The sequence below is a fragment of the Onychostruthus taczanowskii genome, unplaced genomic scaffold (assembly GCF_017590055.1).
Source record: "Onychostruthus taczanowskii isolate IOZ18803 unplaced genomic scaffold, ASM1759005v1 scaffold78, whole genome shotgun sequence".
In the NCBI taxonomy this organism is placed as follows: domain Eukaryota; kingdom Metazoa; phylum Chordata; class Aves; order Passeriformes; family Passeridae; genus Onychostruthus; species Onychostruthus taczanowskii.
Window position 1 is genome coordinate 3,371,696 of NW_024505671.1, and position 27,038 is coordinate 3,398,733.

The window sequence follows — 27,038 nt, forward strand, 5'->3', positions numbered from 1 at the left end:
ACAAAGTTCCAAATCAAACGTTAAGGGACAGGATCAGGGCAGTAATGCAGTCACCTTCTCACCAGGCATCATGACAACAAGTCTTTTCTGCAGATTCAAGTATTCCAAGTGTAAAACGGGCAATCACAGAAGTGGACCCATCATATCTTTCCCATGTATATCCTTCTTATAGTTATAACAGAATAACATACTCTTACAGGTGGGGGATTTTTATGTGTGTTGTGCATTTTAGTTCATCTTTTGTTTGCCTCATTTTAAAGGTAAATTCAGAAGTAAATTCTGGCTAGTAATGGCAACTGTGAGAGTGGAAACGGGGACTACTTCAAGTAGTGTGGTCACTTTGGTGTAATAGGAGATCAAAAATTTTCCTTAATATCTACAAAATACCCCTAACCCCCCAAAACCAACACCTGGTCTCAGCTGTCTAACAATATATCCATGCTGATGGCACGTAATGATTTAGCTGAACTCACAAAACATCAATAACAAAGCCTAATTTTCAGCATCTCTCTGTCTCCCATCCTAACCAAAATGGAAAATCCCCTCTGGAAACGAGCTAGTTTCTTTACTCACTGAAGAATTTCATAATCTATATCTTTCTCATATAGTTTTACATGTAAGTTGTTGACATGTTATGCAAATTGGCGAAGTCAAGCAGCCATATCTGAAACTTTATGCTTGAGGGTAGCGATGAAACATAATATTTACTTTTTGTACATTTTCTCTATTAGCCTCTTGTATTATTTCATAAACAAAGCTTTTACCAATATGGATGAGAAACAATTAATGTCCTTTTGTGCAGTTTTAGCACTAAAATAGCACTGTTTGAAATTAACATCATAAAAATATTACTGTAGGAGTAATCTTTTACTAAGAGAATGTTACCCCAGTAAATATTCACAATTGATGACATTAGGTGAGAAAAATACTTAGAGTGCTTAAATTCAGTTAAAAATTAGTTAAGTTGGATAAGCATTGCATTCCTCAACAGGAGGCTGAGCAATAGTAAAATGTCCCTTACTAAAAAACAAGAACCACATTCTAACTCTAAGGACTGGAGTGGCATTTTATTTCCAGAAGTATTCTCTTCCTTCTTTATGTCCAACTTAAAATTCAAATATCCTGAAATCATAATCTAAACTATTTCATTGGTACATCATTTATGCACCTAAGGCTTTTGAAACCAAATGAAATTTCAGCAATCTACTATTTATATTCTGGGGTGGAAACAGTGTTTAAAATATTAATGTCAAAAGATTCATAGTGGACTTTCCACATGAGAAAATCTTTAACATTTTTTTCATTTACGTGATAGATTATAAGCACATGGTCTGTGATTGAATAGTTCACTGCAGTTACTTCAATAACATTTTCCAAAAGTACAGTTAGAGGGCTAGCAGTAAAGTTTCTGAAATAACTGTTCAAAAGTTAGGGAAGGAAGTAACCTATGCAAGTCAGCTCAGTCCATTCTATATCCTTATTATGCTGACTGATACCAAGGTTTTCTGATTATGTACCACTTTTTCACCAAACTCATTCAATATACACTGGCCAATATTTGCCATGCAAGTATATTCTTAATATTGAGAATCAATATGAGAATTATCATGAGACCATTTTCATAAGCCTTAATCATAAGACTATTTTCTTCCTCCTTTACTAATTACTTGTGTTATAAATGCTTCAACAACTTCTATAAAGCAATTTCTGACACAGGTAACAGCTTAATTTAATAAGTAATCATTATGGACTGTGCTCATTTCACGCAGATGACACGAGCAATGGAAAGGCTTCTGTGAAAAAGGCTGCCCAGCCACATAATCCAAACTTCTATTGTAACTACATGGCACATCTGAACAAGACACAAGAGTGAGTTTTACCCTCTGCTTGGATCAAACATCACAGGTTTGATGAGATTGACAGTTTTGTTTAAAGGATCACCCATATCAAAAACACCCCAGTTTCACAAAAAGTTTCTGAGTGAAATTGCTTTGCACAGAATAAGAGGTGACACAGAATTCACAGCTAATATGCTCTCTATTTTCAACTGTCAGATCTCCCCAGTTACTCACTCCTTCCCCAGTTACTTTTCTTCATCTTCCTTTTTCTCCCTCTTCTTGGCTCCTGTTTTCCAAACTACCAGTAAAAAGTCAAAGAAAAATCTTCAGGATTATACCTGAAGTCCCTCCTAAGCAACAGGAACAATCCTATAACCTGTAGAGCGTCAAAATTCAAGACACCCTTTATACAGCTAAAAATATACATGTTGTAAAATTTCTCCATAATTCAAGTCTAGGAAACTATGTGGACATAAGCAAAAGCAGACCTTGTTTCCTTTCTTAACATTGGCAAAATGAAGGAGACACAAACTGGGGGAAAACCCCAACCCAACAAAACTTGCAGTCTAAAGAGCTAAATTTTGGTAACGTTATAACAGGGACTTCTAATGAAAGTCAGACCACTTTAATAGGTAGTAATGGCAGCCCCACCTACAATATAGCCTATAAAGGACTTTCTTTGAAGATTTAGTAGGCATTCCCGTTAAGTGAGCCTGCACACATTTACAGCAGCTGAGAATTTGATATATATGCATTAACAGAGCAAAATAAATCATAGTTTGTGCCATAGTACCAAATAAGAGGTGGTAAGAGTAAAATCAGCTGCATTCACAAATAAATAATAACACTTCATTCTTTCTTTTTCTTTCATGTTCTGGAATGGATTTTAGTGAAGCCTTCATTCAATGCTACGTATAATATTGATTTTTTTAAAACTTTATAGATTTATATTGTATTACTTGCAGATGATCATGCTGAGAAAAAAAAATTACAACCAATAGTTGGGTAGGGTGAAATTGACTCATTCATTAGCAAAAAAAACCCCCAATCAACCCAGAGCAATAAGAATAATTTTGCCACTTAAAAAGTACTCACTATTCAGAAATAATTATATAGTTCATAGCTATGTACATATACAACAAACAAGCATACACTCTCTGGCTTAGACAATGAAAGCCCTGTGTGCAGAACAGCAGTGTACTTCAAAGTCATTAATCTTTCACCCACTAAAACATCCCAAAACTATCAAATCTTTCTACAGATTAGCTAGAATTCTCCCTCCTGACATGTGCAAAAATACATTTTTATTTCAGCTTGCAATAAAACCAGTTTTATTAAATTCATATGTTTATACAGAGTACCAAATACTTTATACATTTGAATGTTATCTGTATGTTTTTTCATTACTACTATTTCCAGTGTAGCCAGTGCTTTACATCCAATCCATCTAAGCAATACATTCACTCAGCAGACCCTGCACATCAACCCAAGGAAGAAAAACATTTGCCAGACAAGAACTTTTTGGAAAAGCAGCAGAGTGAGAGTCCTGATTCTGTTCTGTACAGTGCTTCTTCATAGTTCAACAGGTGACAAAACACATCTGCTTTGCATAACATGTCCCTGTAAAAATCACTACAGAAACACTATTTGTAAGATCTTTACAACACCCGTAACTATCATAGAAGCCATGTAAGTCAGTAAGCACTTAAACAGCATTTGGTGCTCCCTGTAAAAACCATACTTGTGGAATTACAGCCATGCTTTCCCCAAGTAACTGTTTCTTCTCCTAAACATGGATAGACTTCATTATCCAAGTGTTTACTGCACTATAAAGAGAATTCTAAAATAATGTCCTGCATTCCAAACTGCTGAGATTGCGTACGTGGAATATATTTGTGAAGGTGTTCTATTTCAGTTGTGTTATGGCAATACTCTGAAAAGCCCTAATTGGATTCTCACACATGAGTATTTAACTTGACATCTGCAATAAATGATAGCTCTAACCATAGTTCTAATGAAAGCCTGTTTATCTGTTTAGTCAATCTTTCCTCCCCAGATACAATTCAACAAGCCAGACTTCTCTATTAGACAGTTTCTTTCTGGTTTTGAGAGCAGTACATTTGTTTGATTACCAGAGGAAGAGAAACAGAATTATCTCTGTGAATTAAGGTGGCTCACAGGAATGTTTGTCCTAGGCGACAGTAACTACTTGATTGCCTTAAACTTGTGTGGAAATTTCTGTCAGAAAAAACTTGGTCTTTTCAAAGAAGTTAAGAACAGTCATTTTAATTTAGCTTTCATTGCATTTTTTTTAAGTTACTGACAACAGATCTAAATTTATGACATTGCAAGAAAAATAAATATTTAGTATTAGAATCCACATCTAATGTTTATTCATAATCACTCTCTGTCTTGAAGCTCTTTTTATGTTACAGAAGTAAACAGCTATGATTTCCACTCTGTTGGGAGATTTTCATCACCAAATCTTACAAAATTTTCAGGGACACACAGCATAACTTTTGCACTCCTTTTTTTACTTAATTATGATAGTAGTTAAGCTAAGAATAACCATTAAAAAACAGCTTTTTCTAGAAAGAGGAAAGAGAAGCAAAGGTCTTGCACTTTGGAGATTTACTGCAGGACAGCAAGATAGCAATGGAATCTTACATTTCCTTCCATCACTTAGTACAACCTAGTGCAGCACAGTGGTAGGTGTGTTTGCACTATTCTTTCCTTCCTTCCTTCCTTCCTTCCATCCATCTGTTTTATCCAACACTTTGGGATAATCATCCTACCTTCATTACCAGTTCTACTGCCTGCTGCAAGTTGTCAGCACAGTAAAGCACCTGACCAAAATGTGTCTATGGGGGCAAGATCTCCAGAATTAAGAGGTGGAGAACTAATAGGTCGTATTCAGATATAAGGTTTAGTGAATAGAGATTTTAAAGAATACCACTTGGTATCCCATGTTGGAATGAAGTCTTGTAGAGCACTAAGCTGCACGTCAAAAGATAATGGAAAGATCTACCTAGCTTTGAATTGAGTACAGGAACACAAAACCAAGATAAAACAAGAACTTTAATGGCTTTTTAGGAACCCACAGAAGACCATCCCCCTCTCTGACCTGAAAGTTTAATTGAAAATTACTTAGCATACCCCACAATTTTGATTTTTACACAGACACCAAGAAGATTACAGCCAAATAGTCATGTAAACATTCAGATTAAATTCTTTTACTCTGGGGTTTAAACACCTACATTTTAAAGTATTCTTCCCATTTTTATTATATTGAACACCATTCTGTCTCAAGAAACCGGTTTGATTAATGTTGGATTTTTCCCAGCTGTGCTTGTCATTTATTGTCTATATAAACTTCATATTCCTTATATACATAAACACAACACAAACCTAAAACCATTCTGATTGGTATAACACTAGGAATTAGATTCTGAAGCATAATTCTTCTCTGAAGTCATGGTACTTCATATGCAACTCATTATTTAATGTATAAAATTAATCAGAATAATATATATACTACTCCTTGCACATCTGCAGTCAATTTCAAAGCATCATATATGCACCTAATTATTTTAGTATTATTTTTGTTAAAGTGGATAAAGCAAAGATATTTTAAAGAAAATACATACTTGAAAAGTAATTTATGAAAAAAGAAATCTTCAGCCTTTAATATGTACAGCTTTGAAATACATCCTACATTCTCTCCTTCTCTTATTTTTCTATAGTGTGTATTTATATATGGTAACAATTCCACACCAGACATAATTCATCTCAGCTGCATGCAAAAATCTGTCTTTATGTAAAAAACAACCTAGAAAAGATCTGATATTAAATGAGTACTCACTTGTTTGGTCTTTGTTTTTGTAATGGTGTCCGAAATGGGTTTCTTCCTCTCTTTAACAGCTGTTTTAGAAAACAGTTCTTCAAACTCATGATAATCTATGGAAGGCTCTTCAATTTTTTCCCACACAAGTGAAGCACTAGAATCTCTAAAGTTAAGCAAAAGACCTATGTAGGGCAATGTCAAACTAAATAAGGTCATAAATGGAGGAATTAAAAAAAATAAAATAGCAGCAATTTATAAGTTGTTGCCTAAATTCTACTAGCAGCATTTTGATAAAAACTACTGTTGATTCTTCCTCATACTTCTGGGTTTTCTTCTTTTTTCATGTGTGATACGGTCAGGCTTATTTATGTTCACCCACTCTACATGCCTAGGAATAAAAATAGGCTGCATATAGGCTATAAAATGTACAGACCTGGACAGGAAGAGAAGTAGAAATAGACAGTTATTTACTGACACCTGGGCAACAGTGACAAGAACTTGAGAAGAAAGAATAAATTCATTATTAAATAACAGCAGATGGGTTTTATAATTACTACTCAGAGATATAAGGAAAATTCTTATAAGGAAAGTTTTATTTTTCATGACCAGCAACGATCTTTTACAAAAACCCCAAAAACATCAACAACAACTGAAACCAAGTCATGTCAAAGTGAGGGCTATCAGAATCGCTTTATGCAAATAAATTGCAGATTGAATTTGAATCTGTTGAGTGTACAAGATGTAACAAAAAGTATTTCAAGGTCAATGAAGAAAGGAAAGAGAAGGATAGAATGTGTTCAGCATAGATTCATCTAGAAGGAAGACACTACCAAAACTTGCAAGATGCTCCAGAGAGAGATCAATGCTACCTTGAAATTTGAGGGAAAACACAAATACAGTTTGAAAAACATTTCACAGAACACTTGGTGGCACACCATCATCCCCAGATCTCTTATCCACATGTGATATGTAGCCCCAAAGGACACTGAAAACACATAAGAGAGCTTCCATGTGCAAATAACTTTTGCGTGCTTTAAAGAAAATGCGCACCCTATTTACATATCTAGCTACACTTAAAATCCTGCTTGCACTGATGTTCTCTCAGAGACCTACCTAGCAGGAAAGACTTTTGCTAATGATGAACAATACTATCAAGAGAGCCAAAGCAAAACCACCACTGTACGTATCTCTATGACTTACCTTTTACTGTGGAGCTGAATTCTTGTCCAGTAAAGAGGCTTCATTGGCCGAGAAGGCTCTATTACGTGTTTACTGCTTCCTTTCTCCTGATTCATCCCCATTGCAAATAAACCAGATGGTAATGGAGGAGGAAGAAAGCCCTGTGGGACTGCTGGGTAGCTGCTGCCCTGGACTGATGCTGGAAGGGGTGGTGCACTTCCAGGCAATGGTGGTGGGGCCGGAGGAGGCATGCCCAATCCAGGCAAAGGAGGGGGTGGAGGGACACCAGCACCAGGCAGAGGTGGTGGAGGGGGCACAGCTACACCAGGCAGAGGTGGTGGAGGGGGTACACCTGCACCAGGCAGAGGTGGTGGAGGAGGAGGTGGTGGAATGCCCCCTCCAGGCAGAGGTGGGGGAGGTGGTGGCAGTCCTGCTCCAGGAAGCCGTGGTGCTGGGGGTGGCAATCCCAGGCCGGGCAGAGGAGGAGGTGGAGGAGGCACACCAGCTCCAGGTAAAGGCGGTGCTGGTGGAGGGGGAGGTGGGATACCCCAAGCAGGAAGAGGAGATGAGACTCCTGCTCCAGGCAAAGGTGGTGGTGGAGGTGGTGGAGGGAATCCAGGACATGGAAGGAGAGGAGCTGGAGGCAGCGTTGGTATCTCCCCACTTGGCAAATGTGGAGGAGGAGGGAGGGGTGACATTGTGGCACCTGGGAAAGAGTGGTCCAGGCCTGTCACTGCTGAGACAGCTGAGGAAGGGAGTCCTGAGCCAGGTGGAGGTGGTGGCAATGGTAATACTGCCACAGACATGGGAGTAACAAAGGAATGGCCATGTGCTCCAGACAGGGAGGCAGCCTGTTCAGTCACTGGCAGTGATGGGGGAATGCTACATGTAGGCTCTGGGGGCAAGGAAGGGGGATGTTCACTACAAGTCACATCTACAGTACTTAAAGGCTGATGGGAAACTGTCATTTCAGTCTCTCCTTCAAATGCAAGGGACAAGTCAACTTTGGGTCCCGGAAGAGGTGACTGCGTTATAGTCGGTACTGATTGGCTTGCATCCAGTGGCACTGAGACTAGCTTCGACGACAGAATCAAGGAGATTTCAGAACAAAATGTGGGCTGTAGTTCTAGAGCTGGCAATTTCTGAGTAGGCCCTTCACTTTTGCCCCCTTCTAAGTGCGGCGGTGGGGCTGGCTGTGGCAGTGCACTGGCTGAAGGCATTGTATGTGTTAAATAATCCTCTGTTGGTGACGTTTGTACAGATCTCGCCTGTGACACAGTCCTGGGTGTGGTCTCCTCTTCATTCCTTTGAAGATTCACACTGCTGAGTTCCCCAGAGTCTCCATGTGCGTGCTCATTTTTCTGCTCCCTCCCAGCAGTCTGTACCTCTGCGGCAGGAAATTGTTTCTCTAGTTCTGCAATTTTAGTCCTCAGATCCTCAATAGTTTGCTCAAGTTGTTGGATGACACTGGCACGCTCCTCAAATTTCACCTCAAAAGCATCCTTTCAAAGAAAAGAAGTAGTAATATCAAAAGAGGATAACATTCATCACCATAAAAAAATTAAATTTAGATCAAGAATAGTATTCCAGAGGTCCAGAAATAAGCTAGTTATGCCAAGGCTTTAAAAAGCGAGGAATCATTTTGGCTAACTACATTTTAAGTGGACGAAGACAGCTTAGGAAAATTACTTACTTATATATGACACTACCTTTGTCAGTACAAGCATATTTTAGACTGTGATTACACTTGGAAAAACCCGTAGCAACCCCTCCCTCCCTGCAAATACCCTGACTGAGAAAACAACCAACTGCTGAGCACAAGTAGTGCAGGCATTTGCCTACACGTGGATATGAAGACAGGGTGGTGGGAGGGCTCAGAATTACTTTAATTCTGTTAATTGAAAAAAAATGTTAAGTGTTTCTTTAAAGGGATCACCATGAGTAGCAGCCTCAGCATAGTATTGACTGCTGCATTTCAATATACACCTTAATGATAGAACACAGATCAGGAATGCAGAACAATACAAATCCTATCTTTTGGAAAACAGCTGAATCTCAGAACAGAGTAATTATGCTTTTCTCCAGCTAGCATGACTATGAAAGAAAAGAATTAAGAAAAAACTAAGGGAGAACTTTTATCCTACCCCAAATTGATAACTCTGCCAAGAGACAGACTGTGATAGGAAAGATTCCTGCCTGAAGTGATTATTCTGTACTTGACAGGTTTCACATTTTTCTCTCTTTCTCTAAAGCATCTGATTCTGCTTGCTGTAGACTGAGTAGAGGAACCATTAACCTTAAAGGCACATTAATTCCTACAATTTTAAAGAAATATCTGTGACAAACTGTATTAAAGATAATGGATATGTGCTTTCATCCAAACCTGCCAATAGAAGTAATCTTGTCCAAAAATAATCATTTGTGCTTATTCAGGATTGATGAACAGGAGACAGACTTGACCTTATAACAAAAAAATCTTAAAAAAAAATCAATTGTTTTCTAGCTGCATACATTACTTTTTTTTTCTCTTTAAATTTAAAATATTAGCCAGCACTTCAAGCATTTATTTGAATTAAGTGGTCATGCAAGAAGTTTCACAACTGGTTACAGCAAAACTTGTTTAAGTGCCTTTTTATTTCCTTTTACCAAATCATGAGCATGTCAGATGAGACCATAGACTTGCTTAGTAGGAAATATTTTAAGTATTGAAATTATAGGTTTTGTGGAGAAGCCTCAAATAAACATACAATACTTGATATACCAATTGCCTTGATTTGTTTCAGGGAAACATTTTTCACATATTTTGACACATGCAAGCATTAAAAGTAATTTTTTTTCTGGAAAAGAAAGTTATAACTTCCAGCTGAGAATTGTTAATAAAATAATACGTAAAAGTTCAATAATACTTAAAAATATATCTGCATATGATTGGTTTTCAGACATAAAATTTCAAATTCTTATTTATCTTAGAATTTGTTAATTGTCCTAAAGCAATCCCAGAAGTAAAACAGCAACAGCATTTAAACCAATAATTGCTTGATTTTGAAGTACTCTTATTAAAAAAAACTTACAATCTCTTAGATTGTTTGAATTTTCTGGAACAGCAGTTTGAACCAAAGATTGTGTGTTACAACTATGTCTCCCTGCCACAGGTTGACAAAAAATGTGAAACAAAGAAAGGAACATGAAAAAACGAATAGTGAAGGAATTAACACAGACAAAATAACAAACAGTATAATAAGAAGAAAAAAAGGCTGAGAAAGACATTTCCATTACAAATTACTCATGGTGCTTCAGTCCATCCAGTTTCCTTTAATAATTCAATACATCATAGCAGCAACACTTTTATTGAAGAATTTCTTAATTTCTTAAAAAGGAGGAATACAATATTGTTTCATCTGCTCTTCTCCCCCTACCAGTCACCTGCAAATACAATAACGCCTATCAGTTCTTCAAAAGGCAACACTATCAAAGGAAATGTGGTGCTAGGATTATTAAGGCCACACACCAGTTTTCAAATGAGATCAAATCCAGTTGCCCCAGACTGTAATTCTCCTAAGCTCCCATTTTATACTCTAAGAACACTCCACAAAGCTTTTGTAAAAGATACAGTAAATTAATTTCTGCCATAAACAAAGTGCTGCCCACAGGATTAAGCACAATATTCAATGGCTCTGAAGAGATTGGCCTTAAAAATGGCTGATCTCAGACCAGTTCACTGTTTTAAACACTTTTACTTGGGAGATTAGATTCAACTTTTAACAAGAAAAGAAGTAATTCTTGAATACTGTAATTCTACGTTAGTTGCAGGAAAAACCTAGAATCCACTCTTCTACAAGACAATTTACCCTGCAGATAATGAAATTTCTTTCAAGAGTAGAACTATTTTATAAAGTTTTTTAAAAATGAGCAATGCACTGAGATGAATTAGCAATGCAGACAAGAAATGAAAATGATTAATTAAAGGGGCTGTTTCACCACAAACTAAGAAGCAGCATTTCTGCTAGCCTCAAGATACAGCATTTCAAAGAAGCTGGTGATTTCCTATACCTAACAATCACCAACATATCCAGGTTTTCATAGAAACAGCATTAGTATGAACAAACAAGACTTTGATGTGAATGAAGAGATATTTATCCAGAGGATATGATGTACTTGAATTTATTTGGTCTAAAAAACAAGGAAACCAAAAGCAAAACAAAACACAGCCCCAGTATTTATGCGTTTCAGTAATTATTTTAGACAGACGTATTTTTCATTTAGACTTTTAAGATGCCCTCAGAGCAGTTTAATTGGATTTTGCCTTTGTCCTAGTTTAAAGCTGACCTCTAGATTTGAAAGGGCTTATCAAACAAGAATGAAAATCAAAACTATATAAATCCAATCAGAAATAAAAATTCTACAATTTCCTTAGAGAATAATCAAGAGAATACTTAATTTTTCATACATGTAAAATGTTCAAAAGCTGTTGAAAAGGACCAGAAGACTGAGATTAAAAAACCCACACACACATAATGAAAAGAAGCTTCATTTTCAATCCAGGGGACATTTCCACAGCAGAAACCTATGGGGTTTAAAAGAGATATGAGGAAACTATGTCTTGCCTAGAGTTCTTACCCAGGACCCAAGTACTGTGGAACAGTCTTCTTTCTGTAAAGAAAGAAAGAAAGGTGGAAGCTTAACCCTTGCTTTATCCTGGTGGCTTGAGTATGAAAGAGTGAGCAGGAAAAAACACTTCAGAGGTGTGTGGCTAAAGAACAGCGCCCAGCATTTCTCAAACAGGCTGTACGTGTTCCATGTGCAATGAGTTGGATGCTCAATCTGGGACAAATCTCTTTGGGTTGCACTGATAGGATAGTTTGTACATGGATCTGGAAATATTTGCTTTGCTGGCTAAAGGTTGTACACTTGGATCTGCACATGTACATTTCATAGAATTCATTCCAGTCTTGTCATCTTTTCCACATGTGCATTTCAGATGTCCAGCATAAAGCTGATCTATATAGATAGAACATGTCCAGGATCTTCCAACAAGTAAAAGATCAGAGTGCAGCTACCTCCTTCTACAGAGCTGACAACCTAGTTTGTCAGATGAGTGACTGAAACCTATAGAGCCTTCTATAACTAAATTTTCAGGCAGAAAAAAACTCCACATCTGTAGAAGTTAGTCCTAGTCTATAGATGTACAGACGTGTGTCTCTATAATATACTTGTCAATATCTTTATAACTTAGCTTGCACTCACTTATATGCTTTATGAACAACCATAAAGTATCTTTTTTAAAAAAAAAAAAATAAACATAATGACAGTTCCTGTTGGTCATTTTGGTATATTTGAAAAATAAAAGTGTGTTATAGCTTTGTTTTAGAAGTTAATACCTTATGCTATTACAAGTCAAAAAGTTGCATCAGCAGTTTGATAATTTTCAGCAGTTGTCACTTAGAGTCATGAAATTTCCTCTCTGGATGGAATTTATATTTAGATGATAGGATTATATTTGCTTTCTCTTTTTTTTTTTTTCCTGCAAAAAAACTTTTTAGTTTCTCTACATCACAATTCATGAATCAGAGGCTATGCTTCTACCTAGCTAAAAGAACACACAGGAAATAAAAGCATACAGTTAAACAGAATTAAGATGACAAAATAAGGCCCCTCATGTCTTCTAGTAAGTGTGCCTGGGAGCACTTGGAGGTACTAGCAGTGCACAGGAGCTTGGAAGGATGCTCTTTCCAACTGCTCTGTTAATAAATGCTGCTTTTCTACGCGAAGTGAAACGTTTTTGAACGCGCACGCTCACCGAATGGCACAAAGTAGAGCCACAGTAAGAATTTAATTCAGTCAGAGAAATGTGATCTCTATTCAGGTTTCTCTCTTTAAAGCTGTCTCATTTTCAAAGCTACTTCTTGCAACTGCAGATCAACCTTAAGAAAAGGAGACACAACATTTAACAGGCATTTTTAGTGCTACAGTATTTGGCAAATGAGAAGTACTGGTGGAGACTTGATTTGCATTCAAACAAAATAGCATCTATTTAATTCTCACATTTCACTTAATCTCAAGGCTCATTGCAGCATTTTATTTTTACAGCAGTAGAAATTGAGGCAAAAGTTGGCAAACTTGCCAATACCATCAGGGAGAATTACTGAAGGAGCAGAAGTAGTATTGGGTACTAGTTTCTTCCTCAGACTACCTGATTAAACCTTTTTGAGTGAAGCTTTTACTATTCTGAAGTTGCACATACGGGAACAAGGGGTACACTTCTTCACAACAGTCTTTCTTCCTACAACCGCAAGAAAGTGATGCTGCCCAGTATAGCAATGAACAAGTGAGCCCTGACGCAAAAACAGTGTTGTGCATTGCCCTGTCTGAAATCATAAAATTTATCAAATAAGTGTGAGCTACTCTCCCACTCAGTGACACATTGCAACAGATGGATTACACCAGCCTGCACAAGGCTGGCAATGTACTAGGTAGCTCTCCCTGTCCTAAAGAGCTGGGACATGTCTAATCAATGCAGTGGTTTTGTCACACCTATCATGTGTGACAAAAAAACCCCAAACCATTACATGCAGAGATCAATGATTATTGAAATTCAAATATTCAAATAAACTAACACAGAATCAACAGGAAACATACACCTTTGAAGAAAGATGCATACATTGCAAATGCTGACTTGGAAAGCTGGAAGTCGGAGGAAAAAAGAGCTTAGATTCTTGAAGTTTCTGTTCCTGAACAGTTCGAATTCCTTATCCCTGAGCTAAGCATATTTCAGAGGATAAGATCTCAGTTCTTTACATTACCCATTTAAATAAATAATCAACTTGAGATACATCAAAGATTGAAAGAGTTTTCTCTCTTTAAGGTGTAACTCTTAACTTAGTTGGAAAATAACCTTAGGTTATCCCCAGGTCTTACTAAGATAGAAAACTCAAAAGAATTTTCATAGACTGAAGACAAGACAAGGTAAAACAAAATCTCACAGAGCCACTGACCACCCTAGGAGATGCACAGGAGTCAAGTTTAATTACTGTAGTATTACATAGCATTACTTTAAACCTTCACAAATAACACTTGTGGAAGCTTAACCCTCACTTTATCCTGGTAGCTTGAGTATGAAAGAGTGAGCAAGACAAAAGTACAGTGAGAGGTGTATGGCTATAGAACAGTCTCCAGCATTTCTCAAACAGGCTGTGCATGTTCCATGTGCAATGAGCAACATCCTGACTATCCAGGATGGAAAGCCAACCAAAAAGTCCCTCTCAAATGTTGAATGTTTCTGTCCTGGCCTAGATGAAATTTCATTATTAGGGAGGCATGAAACAATATAGAAATAAATAAGACTTCAAAAGGGATTTACTATCCACATAGCTTAATTTAGCTCAGAAATTCATTTAAATGTTCTATCACTCATCCGGCATAAAACAAGCAGGTAAATGAGACTGGGTACTGAAAGAAAAGCTGAACTTTATTAATTTTAGTACAACATTATGTTACCTGTTTCTGGTGTCTTTTATTTACTGAGCTGTATGTTGCAAAGAGACTGCTAGTGCTAGATAACTAGAACATAGCCACTTCTGTCAGCAGTCCATAAGCAAAGGGTACCTTAAAAGTCACCGACTTACTTAGAAGTTGTGATAAAAACTGTCTGGATTTATTTTCTCCTCAATATTAGATTGCTTACTGAAATGCCTAACACATGATTAATTGCTTCCTTTCTTCTGACACCTTCGTTTTTTCTAAAGTATTTCAACTATGATACTAAAGTGTTTGGGTAGTTTTCCTGTGTATCCAGGCCAAGGCAACAATTCATCTCATTCTGTTAAAACAGAAAATCTGGCATACCTTTAATGTTACTGCATTGACATATTAGAGAAAGGTGTTGAACTTTTTCACACCAGACCTTTCCCTGATTTTCAATTCCACTTGAAACTGTCCAGCAACCTGGAAAGCAGTCACTGTGCAAACTTAATTCTAATTCTAATCTTATTTTTGTGCTCTTTATATGCAACAATTGTAAGCTTTTATGCTAGAAATAACAATTTGGATTCTATGGGCCAAAATGTGAACATTAATTGTTTAAATTTGAAGGGCTTGGAATGCCTTTAAGCTCTATAGGGGAGATCAAAAAAGGTAATGATTTTTCAGATGAGCTTTGCCACATCCTGATAAGCAACTGTTCAGAGTATGATACTTCTACACAGTACTTGCCCTTTTCATCCAAGTTCAGCCAGACCACAGAATGGGAGGTTCACATGTTGCTTTTGTCTTAAGCTTCCAACAGGGAATAAGCAGCAAAAAATATCCACAGTAAGAATAAATCTTTGTAGATACACTGAAGCATGAGCCTATTACTCACAACAGAAAAGGTTTGAAGAAATGGAAAGAGAGCCTCCACAAATGTATCCATGAAGATGCTGAAGGCAGGGGCCTGAAAGTCTCTCATCTTTAACTCTTTAACTGTGAAAGCTATATTAGAAATAAAGCTGCATCACTTTGAGTGAAAGAACCTTAAAAAAAGTCAATCAAAATCAAGTAACCAAAAATGAGCTTTAAGTATTGAGAAGGTAACTAAAATCTTCTTGGTATCATGAACATTTAAAAAAACCACCCAATTTGTATATTTAGAAAAAGTTGAATAATCATAAAGACCAATTACACATTCTGGAATATGCAAGTTACTTTCTGTGAATAGTTTTGGTCTTGCTCTCTAAACAATAAATAAAGAAAAACAGGTATTCAAAATACAAAAAAGATAATAAAGTGATTTTACTGCTTTTATTTATACTAACTTAAGATGGAAAATATAATAACTTTTGAGCTAAATGTAAGTAGAAGATAAACTGGGTACTCTGTCTTGTATCCAAAGAGTAGAAATTATTCTCAGCCTTACTTGTAAGGTCTCATTTTGGTTTGGCAGTATATAATTGCTTGTTTAGTTTTTTGTTTTTTTTTTTTTTTTTAATTAATATTTAGGACATTTTAAAGTTAAATTAATATTTATATTTATTTAAGAAAAGCATTTCTTATCTCCCTTCTACATAGAGGGTCCTGTTGAAAATCTCAGGATTTACATCACTAAAAGGTAGCACCTGATATTTAATGCCAAGAGAAATATAAGAAGAACTTGAAACAGTTCTCACTTTTGTGAGGAGAAGGACTCTCAAATAGTTTAAGTCCACTTGCCAAATGAAATGTCCTGCTAGGAATGTTGCAAGAAGTTTTCTTTTCACATACTGATATGTGCACACACACAGACTTACACACATACACTTTTTCAAACGGCTTTCCTGTATTTCATGTAATTTATTCATCTGTTCTCTTCAATTTCTGTGGAATTCTTTTTTCAAAAAAGCTTGAGAAGTAAACACTATAGTACCAAAAATACTTGACATAATCCAAGTATAGGATGTTACCACCAAACAAACAAAATATCTTTTCATTAGTCTCCAAAAAATGAGAGAAATTTCATAAGTAAATAATGGGACATACAGTACAAATCTTATTTTGGTATAAAAGGAGTTTATAGATTTTAATCTGAAATAGGATTTCTGGTTTAAAAAATTTGAGAAAAATTGTATTTTAGTAATTAATGAATACAGCTCATAAAATTTGCTCTAACCAGGAATGTATAGATGGCACAAGCACTACATAAAATTTATCTATTTTCATGAGCAGGAATAGTGAGGAGTCAGAGGAAAAGAGAGTAAACAACTTAAACAGAATTTTCAATAAGTATATACCTATCATGCATTTGTATTCACTGCTCCCTAAGAGAAGTTTCAGTACTCTGTTCTTTTTACAAGAAACTCACTGTAAACGGCAAGAGAAGAAATATATTAATGCTCAGAATCAAACACAGACAGAAAAGTGAAAATTCTTTCTCTGCAATCCCTATGCTATAGTTCTTTTCCAGGAAGTGAAAGTCTCTCACATTATAGTCAAGGATTTAAAGCCTTGCCAAACAATTCTTGTTAAAATAAATTATTTTCTCAGTTTTACTCTCATTCTCCTTTTCCTCCCTTCAATTATTGCCCAAACCCTAACATTGGTGCTGCATGCCCAAGAATTTGTATCTAAAATGACAAAAAAACCCTTTTTAAACCAACTTTGTCTAAGTATAAAGCATAGTCAAAACAAAAAAAGAATGCCCATTATGACTAAAGGATGCAAAAATCTACATTTTTACTACTGTTGTTATTATTATTATTAATATACATTCTCATAAAATCTGTGATGAAGCTGCTGTGAAAATTAGATTAATTGCAAGAATTTAACCCACAGTTTCTTAAGAATTTTAGTCAATGCCTGAAATGACTTGAATTAGGAGTAACTCACAGGAAATTCAGGTTTTCACAGCGCACATTTTCATCTCTTTTAGCTGTTATCAACACAATGCATCAGAAACAGAGCAAGACTTACCATTTTACCACTGACTAGGCAAGACAGGAAATACATACTACCATTACCTCATACCCATGCTCAGAGATGAGCAAAGTCCTGAGAAAAAACATCAAACATCAACGCTAACCTTGCTTGGAGGAGGACATTGGTGGAAAAGAGTTTGTACATCATGACTTCCTAATGTTCCACTCAACACTGAACATGCTATGATTTTTATGTGTTTCAGATCTATGATATATGGCTGTCTCAATTAAAGTGGAAAAAGAGAATAAAGAATCTTTGAAACTAAAATGAGTGCAGAAGTAGAACTTCATCTTGACATTAACATTAAGAACACAGATTAGAGAAAACAAATTTTAGTCTCACCATGACTAGGAGGAAGAGTGCAAAAATGGGTTATTGTAACTCCACTGAAAATAATAAAATGTATTGTTTCTTTTGAAAAGGCAAACACTGCCTTCAAGCAAAATAACAGAAGTCAATCCAAGTATTGTGAAGTCTGGATATAATACAAAACACTAATATTTGTTCTGAGAATTAACTGCTTACATTTTTCTACCACACAGGCATGACATCCTTTACTCCTGTTTTTTCATTTAAATATGTAGTCTGTGATTTCTATTCTATGTTTTTGTCAATTAATTATGTCTGACACAATTTTTCCCTTTTATTTTTTCTAAACTTCTGCCTCATCAGAACTAAATAAAAAATGGGTTCACAATCGTGGCTGAAGAAAAAAAAAAATTCATCTTCAACAGGATATTGACCTCTTTATTTAAATGGTAGTAATTCATTGATAAGTTTTTAATTATCACTTCAAAGGCAGTCATCCAGAAGGCTGGTAGACCAAACCAAATGTTTTCATTTCACTGGTTTAAAAAAACCAACTAACAAACCAAAACAACAGTGACAGAGCAGTGCTTTCTAAATATTTAGTGTTTTGCTGGGTTGGGAAATTAGAGCATCTGCTTTGAGAGAAGCTCAGATTACTGAATTTTGGTTAGATTAAACAGAGCAAGTGTATGTACATTTCTAAAGGCTAAGTTATTAATTCGCAGAAAGCCACTCCTTTGACTGGGACAAAAAAAAAAAAACAAACAAAAAAAAAACAAAAAAAAAAAAAAAAAAAAAAAAAAAAAAAAAAAACAAAAAAAAAACCAAAAAAAAAAAAAAAAAAAAAAAAAAAAAAAACCCAAAAAAAAAAAAAAAAAAAAAAAAAAAAAAAAAAAAAAAAAAAAAAAAAAAAAAACAAAAAAAAAAAAAAAAAAAAAAAAAAAAAAGGAAAGAAAAAAACCCGCTGTAGGGTGTCTTCGGGACCGCCTGGAAATAACTTGCAAGCGCCTTGCAACCCATTCAAAAATACTTAACTGCCATCTAGTGGCTGAGTAGGCAGACTTCTTTAGGGTGTCCAGACTCTCTACTTCTTCCCCCGTTTCTGGTATTTCTATTTGTCTTCTCATCCTTCTTGCACGGCCAAAGAAACACCACCAGTACCAGATGACAGCATTTAATTACAAAGTGGCTACTAGGCGTGGGAAGCAGCACAGACTGGAACAGACAGTCTCTGTTTAAGCTATATTAAGGTCTCAACTCAGACAATCTCACTTCATATTTCAAAAAGTTTAGTTAATTTACCTACTACAGTTTTAGGGAATAAAACATCTATTAGTGCTTGTAAGGCTTTCTGAAAACAAATCAAAAAATAAACCTGAAAATGGCAGCACATTTGAACTGAAAAGTAACTTCCAATATTAAGAATCTAAGAACTCCATCAATAAAACTTGAAACTTCTGCATAAAAATTATGTTTCATGAGCATAAAATACTTGATTTGTACTTAACTTTCCCTGGAGTTCCACAAAGTTAAATTCCCCTTTACTGCCTAAGCAAAACACTCTGCATTTCAGCAGTTCCTATGACCCTGGCAGTAAAGGCTCCTGCCAGGTTTGTATCACCTCTTTTCCTACAAACTTTGTTTCCTTTCTGTATGTTTCTGGTAAAACCTCATTTACTCTGAATGCTAACAAGAAAACACCATCTATCTACATATGATTGCCGAAATTCAACTGCTTAAAGCTAAGCTACTCCAATTCTAACATTGGACCTACAATTAGAATATAAGTTCCTCCACATCACATATTACAAATCTGGCTTTACATTTTGCAAGATAAAAAACCACAGAGAAATACCTCTGAATTTTTATAACTTTTTGTTTTCTGAAGTTTGGGTATGGTGGCATGATTTTGCAGAAAGTTTACATTGGTACAGTTCTTAAAAGAAGATATACAATTCTATTCGCTATCAGTTGGTTCATATGGAAACATCCAAAAATATTCACTTCTGTCATAATCCTTTATTTCCACAATGAGACAACGGTATATAGTAGATCCTTTTGAATACATCATAAGATTTTTTGGTTGGATTTTTTTTTTTTACCCAAGTATGTAACTTATTTTTCCCTGCTGAAATCTAGGACTCTGGCAGTCATATCTTTGTAGGAAAAGAATTGTTTTAGAGTAACTGTTCATTGCTTCCTCAAGCCTTCTCTTCCCCCTTACAAAAAGTAACCTGTCAAAAAGGAAAAGGATGGAAGGGGAATGACACTTCTTCACAAGTTTTTTTCTTAATAAATAACTCAAGAAAGAACATCCAGAATCAGGCAGTGTTAAAAATGCCACAGCCACAGAGCTGTTTGTGAGCCAGCCAAGAAGAAGGAGTTCCCAATTTTCCTTAGGTTCCTGTTGAAGCCAGTGGGTCACTAGTCTTGTCTATAGTTGGTCTATGTGCTGATGAAAACCATTTAATACCAAAATAGAACAGGCTTTATACCAGACTACCAGTGTCATAACAGTCTAAATCAGGTTTATAAAATCTCCCCTTTTTTAAAAAATTCTTTTTTGTACTTCACCGTTTCAGACTGATCTTTCATCTACCTTCTTTATCCTACCTTCACTTATAAAGAATAATCTCTGAAATCTCTCTTAAGAGAGAGTTTTGGACAGCATGTATGTTTCTGAGACAAATTCTAATGGTGACATTTTATAATAATGAAAAGTAAATTCCAGTCCCACCAATGCTTTATACTTTTTAAACAGACTGACTATGTATTTATCTTAAAGGATTTCAGAACCTTTTTTCTTGTATTACTGTGTCAAAATTGGAACATTTCCAGTCTCACTAGGCCATTTCCCTAAGGAATTACAATAAGTCATAGTCAAAAACTACCACAAGAAGAAAGGTCCCTACTGAGAGAGGAGTTACCATAAACTGAGGTGGTTAGGAATATTCTAAAGATACACTCCATGAGTCTGTTTTTATGAAGCAGAAACTATCTTCAAGATGGCAAAACCTGACTTGCAATTTTTTTTTTTTTTTTTTTTTTTTTTTTTTTTTTAAGATTAGCATTGTTTCCCTATCACTTGCTGGAAAGTATGCCAATAGATTATGCAGTAGAAATCCATCTTTAGCACCTCAGAACTGCCAACATTTTGTCTGGCTTTTTGTACCAGTGGAAGTACTTGGAATTCCAAAAGGGTATGTCATTTTGGTTGAGGATTTATTTCTTGGGTAAAATGTGGTGAACCAAACCAAACTAAGACAGAAACATTATGAACATAAGAATTTTTTGATGACAAGCTTTTCTGATGTAAATATGGTTTAAATAGTCAGTGTAAACTATCTTACAACCAAACTGCTATGGACTGCAACATCTGGCAAAATCTCCTCTCCTAAGGTGGGATTGCAGGGACCAGGCACAAAGTGGCATGAAATATTCATTATATCTGGATGCTGACAAATAAATATAATAAGGGCTTTGTTTTTAAAATTGTGTGGTCCACAGAACAGATTCTCATCACAAATGATCAAACAGGAATTTAAAATAATTTTATAATATGGGGTATAAAACAATGCTTTTAAGTGCCTATCAAACAACTTTAGGTTTCTGGCTCTGTAATGTCTCTTTACTAACCAAAGCCTAATTTACATGTACTCATCTTACAATTAAAGGATCTTTTGGCTAAGAATCTATTTTTACCTACTATGTAAACAAAATCAAGCTATTCTGAAAAGTAAGTTAAAATACAAGAAAAAGTGCAAGGACAGTACAAAAGATCAGGGTTACAAACAGAACAGAAATTGGCTCTTGCACAAAGTATAGCTGTCAAATTTAAAGATCAGGTTTGAAGCTGGAGTTTCTAAATTAGGGCACTCAGTTTTTCTCTTCTTCTTTCACTAAAGGAGTTAAGGCTAACAAAACGTTCTCTGTTCATACTGGGAAGACTAAGCAGACATCGTTGCTATTTGGCATTTCAAAACCAGGACTTGAAATGACTGCCAACTTTTCTTACTTTTCCACCGCTTAACAATTCCTGTATTAAAAACAAGCACACCCCACATCCTGGTTTTTGTAGCTGTAATTTAGAAAAATTAGATATTTTGGACTAAAAAAAATCACTCTTAAAAAAAGTTCAAAAATTTTGCTGTAAAACATTCAGATTATATATAATATTGTAAAAACAAGGAAATGGAGAGGATATATATGAAGAAGCCCCTTCAAGTGACAAAAAAAGTATACAATCCAGGCTGTATTACTTGTGCATTTAATTAAAAATTATTCTGATTCTTTTTGTTAATTGTTTATCATAACTGAGAAATTTATCACCCCATCATGTTGCAACTGTGTTCTGGCCATTAATCTTCAATTATATTAGCAGTATATGGGAAATGTCTTTTCCCAGAGAAAGGAGAGGGAAGACATCTGTAAGCAGACTTAGCTGATCAATTGAAATTTTAAACTAGAGCTCTCTTTCATTTATATATGAAAAGAAAAAGAAAAATCACCTACTAGGCTAACTTCAGCCAATGCTTTTTTTTTTTCAGAAATTTTAACTGTAGACCACACAAGAGGGTAGTTCTCTAATAGAAACATGTTCATCACTTCAAAAATGAACAGATAACACCAAGAATGGTCTGATTGCAGTACAGGATTTCCTACAAACATGATGGCCGTGCTACATTCTAGATGTTTTTATAGATTGATGTAATTAAACCCTGATAGATAGGTACAATATGCTTGACTGCTTGGGACACTACAGAAATAATTTAAACATATGACACTGCATCCACATACAGTTCCTCAAAAGAAAAAACCTCCACCCTGATTTTTAAAATAAACCAGAATGATGACGACATAATACAGCAAAAGCTTGAGATGACTTTCTGCAAGTGAGGTGATCCTGTTAGTCCTGCAGGTTATTGATGAATAGTGGTATGGAATGGAAGAAGATCATGTTACTGCCATAAGGGATCACCACGGAGTAAGAGGGATGGTGATCTCCTAAACACTAGCAAATGGAATTCGGGGATTGGACAACATACTAGGCTAGTTTTAAAAATAAAGAAAAGCTCCCAACCACAAATAAATGCCATTCAAGCAATCATGCAGTGCTCCAGAGCTCCTGGATAAACTTCAGTCTCACAAGAATGCTCATGATACTTTTTTTTAATACGTAAAATAACTGCGTATTCATAAACCTATTTCAATTAATTACATTTCCAATAAAAAAAACATTTATGTAGGTCATTTCTTGCAATGAATTGTAATACTAAAAACTGCTTAAATGCTCCTTACATGCAATTGCTTTCTGTAAGTATGGGGAAAAAGTGCTTTTCCACCATTAATAATAGAAACCATTGTTAGTGAAACCCGGGTGATTGGAATATAGAAATAGCATGAGAAAAATATATGTTAGGTTAAACTTAAAATACCAGAATGAATAACTATTTTGTAATATTACTTTAATTGATAAGCTGCAGTTTTAAAATGTTCCATATTATGAAGTTAGTAGAATTTAGATAACCAACTAGAAGAACTCTTTAAAATTGTTTGGCAATGCAAGCCATAAAGCTACTACACATACTCTCCCCATCCATGGCTCACAAAACATGTAATCAAGCCCAAATGAAATTTGCAAGTATAATGTTCAGTAGTATGTATTTAACTTCACATTCCTTATTTTTCCCTGAAAAGGAAATTACTGGCCATTTTCACAAATGCTGCTTGATACACTGATGCTCGAATTGTCTTGTCACCAACACAAAATACTCCACAAATACCAAAACCCAAAAAAAAACCCCTTAAACCCCACAAAAAAACCACACAGCAAACCAAAAGAAACAAAAAACACCCCATAAAAAAGCCCCAAAACAAACCCAAAGGGGGAAACAAGCTGTGAAACAGAGGAGGAAGAAAAGAGATTCCATGAGCTTTTGGTCACTGCATTTTTCAAACCAAGATTTCAGAACTTAGTCTTCCTTCTAATGACTTCCAGAACAAGTGAATAGTATTATCCACAAGTAAGATTAGTCTGTTTCCTGTTGAGGAAGCAGAATTTGAAATTCATCAGCCCCATTAAACTGCACTACCTTTAATGATGAATAGAAGAACAGATATGACATGCTAAAAAAATAAGACACACTGTGTTTCTGTGGCATAAGTCCAACCCAGACTTTCTCCACTATCCCAGTATTACATTATCTCCTTTTTAAGTCCAGCATGCCCTCTAAACCTGTTCACCCACTACCAGTGTTGTAAGATTGAGGAGAGAGTCAGAAAAAAACCCCTGACACTATTACTTACATGCACTTTTGTAGATTAGCTACTATAATATGATCTTTTATAATTATTCCTTACTAATGCCATCAGAGGGTTAACTTACTTTTGAGTGGACAATAACATTTTGTGAGAATCACCTTAGGCAGGAACCTTCAATCTTTATACCTAGTTACAATATGGAGCATATAAAACACTCTCACTTGGGAATTTTTTCATACAGAACATTTAGTACACAAAACAATTTCAAAAATATCTGAAAACAAGTACTGCTTTTTACCCTCTTCTAAAAAAATGGCAAAACATTTCTGTTAGACTCTTACCTGTGCCTGCTGAACACCACCTCTACATTGCTTCTCTGTTTCTAGGACTGTAGATTTCAACTCTAAATTTGAAAAGAAGATACAGATTTTAAAATTCTATAAATAAAAAAAAAAAATCGACTGATCTTTTGAAATACACATTAAGAAATTCATGAAAGGAATGCAGAGTTAAAAAGGAAAGAATGTTAACTGTCCCACTTTCCAAATTATCCCCGAAATTACCTGTCCTTAAAATGGATGACTCCTGCCAACCATGTTTTCCTTTCTTCCATTACCACAGAAATTTGAAAACTCCACAATAACATAGGTACTAATGCAGATCTTAAAAATACAGCAAAATGTAAGACACTCCACAGCTAGATCCTATTTCTTATTTTAAAACCAGATTACTTTTCTGACCTTAAAGAACCACACTGTGTCTTAGTTTCCTTACCTGATAGGAAATAATCAGAAAAAGGAAAACAAACAAGCTAACAACTCCATAAAAACTACACAGTGCAAATATCTATAATCAGTTTAGGAACTACAGCTAATGATGCCTCTTTACTGATCATAGCTCACAGTTATTTACACATAACAAGAACATAATTATTTTTCTCTACACCTGCCCAGATATTATATGTGTGGCATCTTTCCTGTATGTTTGAGGGTACCACTATTCAACAGGGAAATCTCTTGACTATTTGCAGAAAGAGTGAAACAGCTGTGAACCAGAGCTTTTGGATTCGTAATTTTTGGACCTTTGGCTTCCTCACAGCTTTCTGACAATTCCAGCTGTTGGAAAGTGAGACATACAAGGAAGAAGCTTCGTTGCAAGTGTGAGTTTTGTCACAAGGCTTGAAAATTAACAATCCACAGCTTTTTTACCTGGATGTGGATAAGCAGCACCTAGCAAGAAATAACTAATCATTTAGATTTTAGATTTGTCTGTGTTTGAGAGAAATGTTAGCATCTCTTTGATCTTTGCTCACAACGGATTTTTTCTGTGCAGATTTCCTAGCATCAGACATGTACCCACAATGCTGAATGTTTTCTGCCATGCAAATTAGCACAACTACCTCCCTTACATAAAAGTGCTTAAGAAAATAGGAACAGACTGCTCCTGTGCAGTGGTCAACATTAAACAATTTGACAGAATTATCTAGCTTATTTTTACCTCATAAATGTTATCCTTCTAAAAAGGATTTTAAATATAAGCTGAAGTCATGGTGATATCAGTAGTTAACTTCAAGGCTAGTCAGAGAAAATTTGGAAATAAAATCTACTTCCAGCAAATCAACCCTTTTTGTTAAGCAAAATGAAAAAAAAACAAAAAAAAACCAAACCCCCAAACACTACCACCACAGTTAGAAAAAAACGGTTCTGGAAAAGAGTGCTGTATGAGAAATTAAACCTTTCCTTTAAAGCAAATCAAACAATTTTTTTTTGTTTGGGTTTTTTTCTGGTTTTTTTATATACTTTTTTTTTAAGAGACTAACTTAGATTTCAGGTAAACCCAGACTGATATTTAGTGATCTGAGACTGTTTCATTTTGCAGAAGTTGCGTAATCTTTGAATGCCTTCTCAAGTGGTTAAACAGCCCCATGGGAGAGGGGGTGACTGGGCTCCAGTGCCTGCTTACTTGCCTTTTCCTCTATGTTAAGTAGAATAGTGTCATCAGCCAAGAATTAAAATAATTTAATTTCAAGTACCCTGTTGAGTTTAGATTCAGGCAATGTGCTGAGATGTGATAATGGTGGAGTGAAATGCTGTAAGAGACAGGAAGAGATTTGGGTGTTCAAATAGAAAATTGTACTCATTGATCTTACTGGTGATGTTGGCTAATTTTGTCCAAAACCGTAACTAAATCCAGAACTGAAAAATGCTTTTAACATAAGTATTTACTGACTTGAACCTAAATTCATATTAGGTATTTCCAAATGTCTGTTTTTAAATAAATAACCAACCTAAAAAATCACCAAACAACAATAATTAACCTGACGAAACCCACTGCCCCAATAGCCCCAGAAACTCCCAACCACTCTAACAGACCTTTTCACACATCCAGCAATGCTTCACATATTACAGAGCATACAGGAACACTATTAAATACTATGAAACTATACTAAACAGATTATTAACTACCTTGAAGATTTTTGTCTCTTGCCTTACTTAAAACTTGAAGGTCTACTATCTTTTCTAATATAGTATACAATTCCAGAAATGATAGGAGGTCTTCTTTTCTAATATTGTATACAATATTTTATTGTATGCAATAAAAACAAAGATTCTATAAAAAACATCATGCTGCATCCTCTCTCAATCTTTTGTCTAAAATACATGCTTTTTTAATGAGCTATTGTTTCTAGTGTTAATGTAGCTCTTCAATCCAGACAGCAATAATTATATACAAAACAAAATACACGTACCCTGCAGATAATAATTTAAATATTTTAAAAAAATATTTGCCTTCTACAGACTGCAAAGGCGTAAATACACAAAATAATTTAGTTATAAATTTTGAGGAAGGTGTTTATCCTCAGGTTTCAAGTCACTCACCTCCAGCTTCTTCCAAAAGACAAGCATGTGAACAATTAAAGAAAGTTAAATTATTCATCTGCCTGAGTTGTACTCAAAAGAATTATAACTTTTTCTTTTCCTCCATATCCTACATTGAAAATCACACCAACATTTCATTAAATACATCTTAAGAACTACTTCTATTAAACTTAGAAAAACTCCCAATACACAATTTTTTGCTTTATTTCTAACTCTATTTCTTAGTATTTTGTGGGTTTTTTTGAGAGGGCAGTGGATGAGAAAAGGAGTAGACAAGTGCTGTACACATTACATCTGTGTAGT

The 27,038-nt window shown here is 35.3% G+C and overlaps 1 protein-coding gene across 1 annotated transcript in view; it reads right to left on the bottom strand.

Moving 5' to 3' along the window:
• FMN2 (formin 2) overlaps window positions 1-27,038 on the bottom strand; it is a 153,488-nt gene that overhangs the window by 95,263 nt on the left and 31,187 nt on the right. The window contains exons 4-6 of the mRNA XM_041423507.1: window positions 24,198-24,259; window positions 6,883-8,363; window positions 5,701-5,845 (exon numbers count right to left, since the gene is read on the bottom strand). Of these exons, the coding sequence (XP_041279441.1) occupies window positions 5,701-5,845; window positions 6,883-8,363; window positions 24,198-24,259 (1,688 nt within the window). The remainder of the gene's footprint in view (window positions 1-5,700; window positions 5,846-6,882; window positions 8,364-24,197; window positions 24,260-27,038) is intronic.